At 45.7% G+C, this 13,701-nt stretch overlaps 1 protein-coding gene across 1 annotated transcript in view; it reads right to left on the bottom strand.

The window, feature by feature from the left end:
* LOC140694882 (trafficking protein particle complex subunit 9-like) overlaps positions 1 to 13,701 on the bottom strand; it is a 230,532-nt gene that overhangs the window by 100,527 nt on the left and 116,304 nt on the right. Inside the window, exon 9 of the mRNA XM_072957903.1 lies at positions 2,995 to 3,566. Coding sequence (XP_072814004.1) covers positions 3,242 to 3,566 — 325 coding nt within the window. The 3' untranslated portion in view covers positions 2,995 to 3,241. The remainder of the gene's footprint in view (positions 1 to 2,994; positions 3,567 to 13,701) is intronic.

Raw genomic sequence — 13,701 nt, 5'->3', positions numbered from 1 at the left:
ATTTAAAGAACCAAACGGTGACCGCTTCCTCCAACAGCGTCCCCTGCAGCTGTCACCTCCGTGGCGGCCACTTCCTCACCAGTGACCGCCGGCCATGAAGCGCCGTCACGCACGTCACACAGCGACAGCCAGGAACCGCGTGCCGAGCACGTTTGTGTAAAAGCAGGAATCGAGCAAAATGCTGCAGAGTTTGACCTTACAAGTTTAAATACTCCATGAAAAGAATCCCTGAGCAGCCGACTAAATCAATTCGCATCTTACTTCTTCAAAACAATCAAACAAATTTAATAAGGGCGCATTTGTCACCAAATAAAAGGAGGACCAAACAGGTCCCTCAAAGCAAGGATTTTAACAGGTATCTAACACCAGTGGGTAATGTGCTAACAAAGCAAATATTCCAAAACATTAGAAAATACAAAATGACTAGGATAATACATGGATCAAGACAGATATTAAGATTTTGCTTTTTAAAGCGATGGAGACAGTATGGAGGGCAATCTGGCTATTTCCAATGCAGGGTGTGCACAGCCCACATTTTCAGATGCAACAACATGCTCACTGGGCAGTACAATTGAAAAAGGAATAAAGAAAAAGGAAAAGAGGAACAAGAGAAAATTAGAAACACACAAGAACAAAAATGATTTTGACAGCATGTACAAGAATTTACGTGAGTGTGTGAGGCCAGGGATGAGGGGATGGTGAGACCCACCCTCACCCCCTGCTCCAGGGAAAGCAGGGACCTGAGGGGAGCGGCGCTGCCGGGGGACCCCAACGTGGTCAGCGCCCCTAACCAAAATTCCACCTACAAGCTTCAAGGCAGCTTTTGAGCTACAAATTGTGGTCGCATTTCAGTCTGGACCGTTTTACTCACTTCCACCAAGAGTAGCAGGAGAGAATTAGGCTCTGCTCCTGTACCAAAGAATTGTTTAAATAATTAATGACTGTGGAATACTAAAAGCAACAATGGGGTAAAAGTGACTGGAGGAGAATGTGCTTGACCCGAACTCACTGGCCGCGTTATCTCACTGACGTTCAGAAGCTGGCTGAGCCCTTATGGTACCGGAACAGACAGACCCAAAAGGAGGGAGGTTTAATGCGCTGCTGTATTTCGATACTGGGAGCCATGCCTGGTACACGAGGTTCTGGGTAAACAATGGGGACAGTGTCAACCACTGTGGGCTAATTACACATCCGGATACTCCGCCAAGTCCCAAGGGCAGACTTCAAAAGACAAAAACAATCTGGCATTCTCTGGTGGGGCTGCAGACTCAGAGACAAGCATTTGTTGAGCAAAAATATCACCAGTGCCTCCTATGACAAAAGAGGAGGCACTGGCGTGGGGGCTGGGGCAGGGCTCCAGGCTTCCACTGCTCACTCACCAGTCTGTCCAGGGGGAGAAGTGGTCCCTGCTTATGTTGCACCGATGCACCTACCTTGACTAATGCCTGGGGCCTCAGCAGGTGTTGACAGGAGAGGTGAACGGAGCCAGCCTTGGTGTAGCACGGTTCTGGCAGCTATGCCCTCAGCAGTGCCCAGGCTCCTATACATGCCAGCTCATCTTAAGAAGCAGATGGGGAGTGCGGGCATGTAGATCACAGGGCCCTGAGAGGACAAGTACAGATCATGGCTACAGCATGCCTCCCCCTTCCTTAAGTCATAGAGGTATGTCTGGGAGGAACAGAAAATTCATCCAGAGCCCGCTACATTGTCTCTCGCAGGTGGGACTCGTGTCCCCTGTACTTCTCACTCACAGGGCTGGTCTAGACATTCTTTTTATCAATTCTCTAGCATCTTCTCCTCCAACTTACCAACAACCAGAGAGTAGGATCTGATCTTAGCTAAGTTCAAGAGTCACAGAGCACTTCCTTCACAGCGGGCCCAGAAACATTTGCCAGGTTCTCCGACCGTCACCTGTGGGACCACCATGAGCCCTCTCCAGACTCAAGGACAGAGGCCGTAGGCCGGGGGAACACAGCTTCCCTCACTCTCCCCAGCAAAGGTTTCCACGTCTCGGAAAAGGCATCTCACCCTCTTCTGCCCGAGGGACAGCACAACAGATACACCGGGAAACAGAGCTGAAGTTGGGGGGGTAGGCAGCCCAGAAGAGCTTGTCTGTACATCCGAGGCAATGTGGGGCCGTTGACTTAATCACAGGGAAAAAGTGAGAATGAACATTTCCCTGCTCTGTCCCATACACCGTGATACGCCTTTCCCTGCATAAGGAGTTCATTCGGAAGTCCCCGGCGGTGTTTCTGATGTCCTAACTTGGCATGGAGGCTGTCGGGCAAGAAGAGAGGGCCTGAGCAGAATAGGTGCTGGGCCTGGGAGGCAGGAGACACCGGCTCCAGCCCCAGCTCAACCAGCTCCTCGTTCCGCCTCTCGGGGTTAAGCATCTCATCTATAAGCAAAGGGATGAGACTGTCCCAGGACAGGCTGCCCAACAGAAATGAAATGAGAGCCATGTAAATAACGTTTCCCATTTGCCACGTTTAAAATGGTAAACAAAGAAACAAACCAACAAACAAAAAACAAATACTAGAAACTGATTTTAAGAACAGATCTTACTTAATCTACTGTATGTAAAATACTATCATTTTGACATGTAAGCAATATAGGAAGTAAAGAGATAGTTTATATACTTTTACTAGACAAGCCTCAGTGTCTGATGTGCATTTGACCTACAGCACATCTCAGCTCAGTCCAGCCTCCTCCCCAGTGCTCCTAGCATCAGTGGCTTTGACTACTTTATTGGACAGCAACCCCAGGGGTCCCACCATGGTCATGGCTGTAAAGCGGGAGTAAGTGTCCACACTAACCCTAAAAGGATCTCTCTGAAACAAAGGCGGATTCACTTTGAAATGTCTGGAAACCGGCGGGCTGCATCTCCATACCCCCTTGGCTACAAGACAGACTTCTTCCTTGCTGATCCCTTTCTGGATGTAGGGAAGCAATCCGGCACAAAGCCAGGGTGGACTGGCCTCCAGGTAAACTTACCTGCTGTCTGTGTCCAGTCCCATGAAGTCCTCCTTCTCAAACAGGATGCAGAGGAGGGGAATCTTGTCCCCAGAATTCTTGGGGCCACCATCCAGCCACTTGGACTTGAGCAAGATGAAGAGTGACTCAGTGAAGTCCTCGATCCTCTTCTCCACCACCCTGCAGTCCTCTAAATTTGAAGGCAACGTCGGTGCGCGGCTGCTCGACTTCCTCCACATGCAGTACAAAGACAAAGAGCTGAGAGTCATTATCGAGGTGCCATACAGCTCCTCTGCACGTGGAGCTTCTCCAAGGCCTTGGCAGAGAGACAGTCGGTAATGGTGACAAGGCCCACGACCTTGCAGTGTTTCTGGAAGACGCTCCACCCATTCTCGGGCACATAGCGGTGCCTGTAGTGGATACAGAGTGTCCACTGGGAGCCACATGGGCTGATATGGCTCACCGAGGTGAGTAGCTGATAGATGCAAAAGATATTCTCCTCTGAGATGATCTCCATGGTTTGGACTACAACGGGAAGAGTCTGGTGGTCCTCAGCACACTGCACGTAGTCAGGGATGCTCATGTTGCAGGCCCTGCCGAGACAGGAGAGGAGATCGAGGTACATACTCTGCTGTGTGCTATGGGCCCATCTGGGTTGCGGTGACCTGGTGTGTACCAGACAGAAGGCAAGGGAAGCCAAAGCAAATCCGGGGGTACAGTTTGTCCTCATAGTCTGCACATGGCTACTGTAGCTCGGATCACATTACCCAGTTTTTGGTCTAGGCTTCCTGCCCCTGCAGAGAAATGTCATTTCTTATTTTATATTTCCAAGCACCTAGCAAGGCTGTGATATGAAGTCACTACTCAAAAATGCTGAATAAAGAAATGAACAAAGGATATGCTTTCCCCAAACCCCTTCAGCAGAATATAAAGAAAAGGACCACAGTAGGATCAAAAGATCTGGAATTCTATTCAATTGATTTGAACCCCTTAGCTTCATAGTAATGGATAAGAAAACTTGCCTTGGGGTAGAGGGTACTGTTCATTGGTGGAGCACATGCTTAGCATGTACGAGGTCCTGGGTTCAAACCCCAGTACCTCATTTTAAAAATCAAACAAATAAATACTCCTAATTTCCCTCCTGAAAAAGTATTTTTTAATTCAAAAGTCAAAAAACACCTTGCAATTGACACAACATTGTAAACTTGACTATACATCAATTAAAAAAAATCCTTGCCTTGCAAGAATATATCTGGATTACGGATGTTTGCAAATGTAAAATGCCTAGGGTACCACCTGCATAAAAAGTGGTGACTGTACAAATGTACTATCCCCCCTTTATGAGCTATTCTTCCTTTGGGGGAGTTATAACCTCTCAGAGCTAATTTTCTCAGTTTAAAAAATATAAACATTACCTGGTTCTCAGTACTGCTGAAGAATCAGATAACCCTAAGAAAGCATCTGACCCACAGAATTTACTCAATAAATGTTTTTTGAATGAATGAATAAACAAGCAAAGTCAATGCTGCTCCCTGCCAAAGACCATCATAATGATACTTCCTGGAAATCCCAAGCCCACGTTCACCAGGCTCTGCACTAACAATGTGGGTGACCTGGGCAGGCCTGTGTGCTTCTCTAAGCCCCAATTTAATTGTGGATAGAAATGAGGGCAATAACACAAACCTCAAATTGTTAGTGAGTCAGTAATGAATTGTACCCCAACACTGCAAGATGGAACCATTAAGGAAAACTGGGCAAAGAGTCCATAGGCTCTCTCCATATTATCTCTTACTACCACATGGGAATCTACATTACATCTCAAAATAAAAAGTCTAATTTTTTAAAGAGGTTTTCGAGGTTAGGTGAGCTCACTGTCTCAAATAAGGAACACACAGTACAAATAGGACAATGCCCAGCCCATGAGATACACTCAGTTAACATTCCCACTGAGCCCACTAGTCCCTCCAACTTCTAATGGTGTCCACTTCCAAGAGCCCATGTGACCATCCTTGTTCTAATTTTCTATTTGTAATTTTTTTCTTTTCATTAAATAGAAACACCCAATTCCATAGAATTCTTACCAGATATCATGATGGCAGCCCTTCAAAACCTGACCACAGAGATCATGATGGCAGCCCTTCTTGGTGAAACAATAAAATGAATAGCCATTTTCACAAGACCTCTGAGTAAATCTACTAGGGAACTTCATCCTGGACTGAGGAAGAGGACTGGGGAGGAGGGGGCATTCAGGGGCACAGAGAATCATGGGCCACCTGTCCCACGATGGACTTTAGACTCACCCTCACCCTTCAGGAACTACTAAATACACACAGACAGAGTGCTATGGACAAGATTTTTTTTTTTAAACAAATCCCTGAATCCCTAGCAGGTCTTGTTTCTACCCATACACAAATGGCTTATGTGCATAATGTTTCACAAAAGCCTTAAAATATTATCACCCCAACTTGACACATCAAGAAACTGAGGTAGAGTAGTTTATCACATTCTACAAGATTAGAGAGAGGCCACGTCAGACACCGTATTTAAATCCAAGCCCCTGCTCCAGTGCTCACACTAGAAAGTGTGACATACTGCCCCTTTCCTGCCCTCTCCCTGCAATCAATCTCTGAATAGTCTTTTCTGTGTCACCTGGAATCACAATCACATTCATTTTCCACAAAGAGCTATGTCACTCCTTGGAGGATTTTTCAAAATCTAAAGGGTTGGTTTGAGAGGAGAGATTTGCATTTTCTGTTTCTCAAAGGAAACATGGCTTTAAAAGAAACTGAAAAGTAGCTATCTAGTCTAAGCCCTCATTGTGCAGAGAAAGAACCGGAGGCTCAGAAGAGATGAGGAAAGGGCCTTATTAACAAATATTGCCTCAGCGCAGCACCAAGCCAGACCTGGCACTTCTAGGGGAGGATCTGAAAGTCCCAGGAGAATGAGTGTTAGAAAACAGAAAGAGAAGAAGCATACAAGGCCCCGTCTCTTCACCACCATAACATGAATTTCCACCAAATTACCCAGAATGGGTGCAGCCAAAATTAAGTTTGTCAAAAGAGGTTATAGAATTCTCAACCATAGTGGAAATTCCAACATTTACTGTGCTTTTTTCCCAGTTCAAGCATCAATTCAGTGGGCACTCTGTACCAGGGACTACACGAGGCCTGGGGTTCTCCCAAATACAGATCTCTATTACCACGTGTGCAAACCACATTAAGGCCACCAGAAGAAAAGCGCCCACAGATAAGATGGAATTACTGAAACTGAAAGCAGCAAAAGAGCATATATTACTAGGAAAAACGGTGCTCCTAGTAATGGACTCATGGACATAGAAAGCAAACTGTGTTTAGCAGGCAGGAAAGGGGGGATTAACAGATACAAATTAGTAAATATAAAATAAATGACAAGGACCTGCTACATAACACAGGAAACTATATTCAATTTCTTGTAGTGATTTATACTAAAAACAATCTAAAACATATATATATATACATATGCATATGTTTATAACTGAATCTCTGCTGTACACTTGAAACTAACATTGTAAATTGACTACACTTAAATAAAAAATAATTTTAAAAAATAAGTAAAAATAAATGCAATGCCATTAAGAAAAAATAAAAGAACTCTCTAATCCCCTTAACTGTAGGTGGTCGAGAAATCTAGCTGCAACAACCAAGTCCACTGGATCACTCCAGCACTGGCTGTCACTCTTTCTGACCATCAGAGAGTCACTTGCTTCACTGAGGTTACTTTTCTCTTCTGTGAAAAGCTACAGTTGCAACTAACGATGTATAGAATGTCATCATTCACAAGCCCAAAAAGTAGTGAGGACTTCACATGGGCCAGGCTCTGGTCAGATGAAAAGATAGGGTCCCAGATATATTCATGGGTAGAAGAAGTTTATGCCATAAAGGTATAAATTCTTCCTGTTTTGATAGACAGATTCATTTCAATTCTGGTTAGAATTCCTACCAGATTTTTCTTGGAATATAACAAGTTAATTTATGGTCAGGAATAGCCAAGAAATTTCTTTAGAACCACCACTTGGGAGGGGTGGATAGGTCATTCATTTCCACTGCTCTTTCTGAAGTGATGAAAACGTTCTGGAATAATAATGCATGCACCACTGTGAATATGCAAAAAGCTGCTGAATTGTACCATTTAAATGGATGGAATTCATGGTGTGTGAACTATATCACAATAAAACTGTCCTATGAAAATTATTTCTTGACAATTATTTTTCAGTTTATACACTAGTCTGTCCCACAATTTAAGAAAAACAAAAAACCTAAACAAGCCAAACTATGCCAGGAGCACTTTAGGACTGCAATATCCCTGGGTCTCCAAGGCCTCTGGTGGTGCTGTTCCTGTTAACACACACTAGCTGGGCTGGGCTAGTTAGGGACTGTAACTATCTTTTGAAAATCGAGGATCACTCCTTTCACCCTGGGAGAGGGAAGGAAGGAGGATGTCACAGCCTCATGCCTTCAGCACATTTTTTACAGAACCAAGCCCTGCTTTCACCACTGCAATCCCTCTCACTATAAAAACACGTGACATCAACAAGCACCGCCATCATAACACCTGAAAGTGTTCAAGGTACTTACCTGCGGCAGAAACATGGAGGGGGGAGACAGAACCTCGCTTAGCAGTGACGCTCCCTTTTCCCAACTCCACCAGGAGAAGCTGGGCGTTAGAGCCGGAGGCTTTCAGCCCAGGTAGCAGCGCCCACGCCACAGAGCTGGTCCTCAGGGAGCGGGAAAGGGAGAGCAGGGCAGCCCCGGGGTCGCGGGGCAGGGAAAGAGGGGAGGGGGACGCGGGCTGCAGCCTCGCTCGGAGGACAGCCCCAGCCCCAGTCCCAGGCGCCCGCCCCCGTCCGGGTCCGCAGACCCCGCCCGCCCGGGACACAGCCCGCCCAGGGGCGGGGACGGGCCGGCGGACGAGGAGAGGAAGCCCGGGAGGAGAGGACTAGCGGGAGGGAGAGGGGAATGGGACGCCAGCCGCGGACTGAGGGGATCCCGGCTGGGTGAGAGGTGGCAGGTGCACACCAGGCCCTGGACACTGTGGCCGGGGCGCCGTGGCAGGTGGCGCTGGCAGAGGGGTCTGGCCTGAGCAATTCATCTGAACACGGGCTGACTAGCGCCCTTGGGGTCTGTGACAGGCGGACCGCCCTCCCGCAGCCGCCTGACCCCTTTCCTGGGAGCCCCCCACCTTGCACTTCCACAGTAAGAGGCCCCGGCAACAGGCAGGAACCAAAGGCCTACCGGGCGACATAGTTGAGAAGCCTTTGGGCCCGATCCCCGGCTCGGATATGGAGCTCCCAACCAGCGGACCACTTGGCACTGACTGCGCATGCGCAGGAGGGCCAGCGATCCTCTCTGGGTTCTGTGAGAGAAGGTGGGACAGCGAGGGAGGGAGAAGATGGGAGCGGGTGGAGAGGACGGGAAAATTGGAGGGATACAGATGGACAGGATGAGCAGAGAGAAGGAAGGGCTCTGGAGAAGGGAGGGTCTTAGCAGAGTTGGAGAAAAAAAGCTTTACCTCTGGGGCACCCCTAGGCGGCAGACCTGCCTCTGTACCTTCTGTTACCCTTCAAGCCCCGCAGCTCAATTTTACCACCGTGATCCAACCCTCCGTCCGATGCTTCTGCAGAAACCCTAGGGAGATCACACCCGTTGCCCCCACGCGGAGCTGGGTTTTCTGTTGCTCTGAGAACCAAGCACCCGCAGGTGTTGTCGCTCAGAACTACCTTGGGAAGAGCACATATTCCCCTTTTACACGCTGGGAAACAGGCAGGCAGGATCTCTGCCTTAGCTCCACTGTCCCAGGTGTTGGGCTGGCGGGGAGCGGGATGGTACAAGATCAGAGCCCCAGACAGAGCAGACTGCCTGAGTGTTGGTGCATAGTCCCCATTCCTCCTGGGTAAACCATACCCACCCTAGTGGAAACATCAAGGGCTCACAGTAGTTCCCTGGGGGTGGGAGAGCTGTCCTCATGTGAAGGAAAAGTCCAGCTGGGCTAACAAGCTAAGTCACAAATCTAAGTGTGATAAGTGTCAGTTTACTGATCTAAATTCTGCTGGGCTATCTCGTAAATCTGAAGTTTAGTGTCAGTTTATTGGCCTAACAACCTAACTCGTAATTCCAAGCTCAACAAGTGTCAGTAATGTGATCTGTTACAAATTGATAAGCTCCAGTGTACTTATTCCTTGCTTTTTGTTCTTTGAGCCTTATTGGCTAATCCCCCCTTACTTGTAATTAAGCCTTTAAAACCTCATGTGCACGTCTTGGAGGTACTCAAAACTTCGGAGCCGAAGCCCCTCTGAGCCCACCGGCATAATAATTCTGAGTTCTCCAACACTCCGATTGGTGCTTTTTTCTTGGCTGGCCTGTTTCCATAACACTCAGCTCCAGTGCCCAGCTTTCTAGGTAGATAGGAGTGTTACCAAGTCGAAATTAATTCTCCTCAGTGCAGGACAGGCCAATAAGTTGGGAGACCAGATGTTGGGGCATGGAATAGCAAGTTTCTGTAGACCTAGATGGCAAACTAATGTCCTGGAAAACCATCTCCCCAAGTCACAATTCAGGCTCCTTTCCTATGTGCTTGGTTAGTGCAAACTTCTTAGTGTAGGAATTCCTTCTTATTGGAATCCTTTGTTCTTGCAGCTATCTGCGTGGGTCAGATCCCTGTAAACTTCCAACAAAAGAAACGTTATTTTCTATTCTGCAATTTGCTATCTTCTAATGAATGAAAAAGTGTTAAATATCCTTAAAGGTCAGAGGCTTCAGAATAGGCTCTCCTGTTTATTTCAGGCTCTAGGCAACATTGTTTTACAAGCAAGATGAAGCCTAGGTGACAGAGCACAGGGTTAAATTCAAAGGAACAAATCTAATATGGAGTCAGATTAGTTCTGTTATATTACCCGGCCAGAAGCCACTTGAGGATTTAAATCCCTTTAAGTTAAAAATAACTAAAATTTTAAAGGAATTTACATACATAGGTGGGAATGTGCAAAGCATATCTGGAAAAGCACCCAAAGGATAGTAAACAGAGGCATCTCCAGAGAGGGCTGAAAGAACAGAGGATGAGGGAAAACTTCTTTCACTTGTGTATTTTTGTGCTCTGTTTGAGTTTTTTTTAAACCATTTCCTTGTATTTCTTTTTCAGATAAAAGAAATCTGTAATGGAGCAAAGGAGTAATTAGCTTAGCATATACAGCAGCCATGGAATCACTAGTCATCACTTTTGATTTAAGCCAGAAAGCATTTTTTGACTCTCTCCAATGTGCTCTGTCCTGTTTTAAGACTTCTATTAATATTATTATTATTATTATTATTATTATTATTATTACTATTACTACAAGTACTACTACTATGACTATTACTATTATTACTATTATTTTATGAAATAATAACACGGTTTACCTCACCCCTGCCCATGGCTGGTGGAAAACCAACTGAGTTTTTCTTGAGTTGTTTTCCAAGGAGTAGAGATGAGTTTATAAACAGAACACATCTTCAGGGCAAAACAGGCAGTGTGCATTACCAGCAGGACAGACAGCAATGAAGGGTTTTCAATAGAGGCACCCAGAAGCTGAGAGAGAAAGCCTCCAGGACACTACAAAAAGCTGCCCAAACTGCCATCTCCATGGTACTACTGAAATAGGAAAGAACAAATCTGACTCCATATTTGATCTGTTTCTTTGACTTTAACAAAGCCAAGTTAATATGCTCCGGTCTTTTCATGGGTTATGATGTCACAGAGAAAACGGACAGGTCAACAAGGAACCACTCTGCCGTGATCACGGAGCCGGGGAAAGGGATGGGCTGCAAGATGTATGAAGCAGCCACAACTGTGCCCGTGCTTCTAGGCAGGTATCCAAAATCGCCTCGACAAGGTGTCAAACATTTGTGCCCATGTCCTCATCAACAGACATGTATTAAAGACAAATGGAAACATATAAAAGGCCAATACCCTTGCTGGGTACACCGTCCAAAGAACAAAGTCTCAGTTTGACAACTGGCCATCTCGGTTCCATGGGATTCATTCTTGGAGAAACTTAAAAACCACTCTTCTGTCCTCAAGAATTGCTGCATATTTGTCCTATCTTTGGCTCAGGGATGCAGCACGTTCAAGTGAACTTTAATGTCTGCACAGATTTGACTGTCTTTTTCCAGGTTCACTTGTCCATTCAAAAGAGGCCTGAGCTAAGTCCATCCTCCGTAAGATCTATTCCCTCCAGTGACAGCTCATTGAGCCTGCAATTAAAAGCCAAGTGAACAAGACTGTCCTCAGCTAAAAAGTTCACCGATCTTTCACTGTTTTCTTAATCTCCTCTCCTGGCTAATTGCAACAGACTAACACCTTCCTCCACCAAGATACCCAACTATGTCATTTTTCTCCCCAAAGAGAAAATAAGGTCCATAAAATAGGAGACAACTCCATAGTCACCTCTGAATTCTTAGCATATAGTAATGTCAATAAATACAACTCAGATTATTGTTAGTTTCCTTTAAAACCTTTCTGGTTATTTCAATGAGACCTTGGAAGAGAGGTGTTTGCTGTCCAGTATCTTGATCCACAAGACTCTGGAGGCCTTTTTCGGAATAGCTGTTCACTGATTCATTCAAAATACAACTTATCAATCAAGGAGTAGCTGTGCTTTTCTGCCAGGAGTTTGTGGTCACTCTCATGCCAGAACAGCTTTAAACTATATCCTTACTTTGGATTTGTTATTTTTCCCCTCTTCCAACAAAATTGACTTTTCTTACTTTCTTGTCTTGAGGAATTTTTTTTTCCTATTTCACCCTTTAGTAAAGCAAGATTCTCAGGATGGGCTTGGCCCATTATATGATCACCCATCCAACTCCTAGTGTGAGAGGTCTGGGGCTCACATCCTTCCCTCCTGTCAAGGCAACTGAAAATCAGTTCAGGAGCCAACCAGCACACCACGGCTTCTAACGCTCACGTATCTCTCAGAAACCCTGCTTTCTCGTTTGTCTTGGCTTCTGAGAATTTTCCCTCACTTTCTTGACAATGAGTTGTGCAGCTTGAAAGATGAGGAAGGAAGGTTTTATTTCTCAATCAGCATTTTAAGGAACTTGTGTAATGAAGGTTTTCAGGAGTTTCTAGTACCCTCCATTGCCGAGACAGAAAACACACTAGACATTTTCTAAATTTAGTTCTCATGTGCATTTTTTCTTTGCTTTTTTTTTCTTAACTGCTAACAGACATTTTTTAATTAAAAAAAAATAAGGCCCCAAAAAGAATAGAACACTGAAGGGGCAAACAAAATTAAAGGGCAAAGACAGAAAAATGATAACTACTCTACAAAGTTAATGTAATACATACACTATGTATCAGATCAGCAATTCTCAGTAACAGCTAATTGAAACATGACCATGAGGTAAAATTTCTCTCCTGTCAGGACATGGCCAACAGAAAATACAATTAAACCAACAAACTAATATCCTAAGTCTGGCGAGGTACAGAAGTCTACAAGCTAAATGTGTCTTATTCTAGAAAAGAGGGAGTCTCACCAGCTCTTTTCTGTGGAGCCTGAGCCCACGGGAGGACGGTGAAGTGAGCTCTGTAAGTACCCAATTAGCAAAGTGAGTGATGAATAAATAGACGTGAGCTTTGATGACAGAGATAATGCTACTATTCGTTTGTCCTTTAAAGTATGACTTCACGTTCAGTGATCAATACTTCGGCGTCCTTAGGAGTTGAGATTTTAGGAAAATGCACAACCTGGGCCCAGATCTCCTCTTTAAGCTCGTGACACTGCAGTTAGTTGTCTCAAAGGCAGCTCCAACTCCACATGCAAAGAGCTGACTTCACGGTGTTCCTCCCATAACCGTCCTTACCAGGGCCCCTGGTCGGAGGGTAAGGTCTCCCTGCGTCTCCCAACTCAGGCCCATCACTCACAGATGTGAATGGACCCCTCCTTCAGGGACCAGATATCCTCAGACACCGAGTCCCACTACCCTCAACTGACCTACCAGATACTCACTGGCACTCACTCAGCACTGACTCTCTGCTGGAGACCACGCTGCACACTGCACAGTGTATCTCACTGGATCTCCACAATAGTCCTGGGAATTGGGTACATCACTGCTTCAATTGATTAGATAAATTGTTTCACTTCCTTGCGTGCGTCATTCAAACTGACAGGGCTACTAAGCCACAAGCCTGGGCCTGAAAACCACTTGAAAATTGGACACTGCTACACCTCGCAGCCACCCTACTCTGACTCATCACATCATCTCCTGCCAAGCCTTCTAAATGTTTCCAAACATTCTAGAAGACAAATATGAACTATGAGAGCACCCCACTCTCCTACTTAAAATCTGTCAATGATGGTTCACTCCCCTTAGGAGAAAGCCCAACCAGGCCTGAGCACAGCCTAAGGCCCCAGCATCCGCTTTCCCTGCACGGCCACGCCGCCTCACCCACCACGCAGCTCTACACGTGCCGTGTCTAGGACAGGGATGCTGACACCGCACAACCCAGGGCTTGTCTCACTCGAACAATGATCACCTTCTTCAGTGTTCATCTTCTTCATTGCTGACTCTCACAAAAATGTTTTCTCATGATGAATCAATATCTTTTTCCTTACAACTGCCCATCATTAATAATGAGCTCCCCCCAAAAGAGAGAAGACCTAATTCTCAGTCTCCTTATCTGTAAAGTGAGAATAACAAGGAAATATTTGAGGTTTCA

Source organism: Vicugna pacos, unplaced genomic scaffold, assembly GCF_048564905.1.
Source record: "Vicugna pacos unplaced genomic scaffold, VicPac4 scaffold_107, whole genome shotgun sequence".
NCBI classification, from domain to species: Eukaryota; Metazoa; Chordata; class Mammalia; order Artiodactyla; family Camelidae; genus Vicugna; species Vicugna pacos.
The sequence above is the reverse complement of the archived record's forward strand: the minus strand, read 5'-3'. Positions and strand labels throughout refer to the sequence as shown.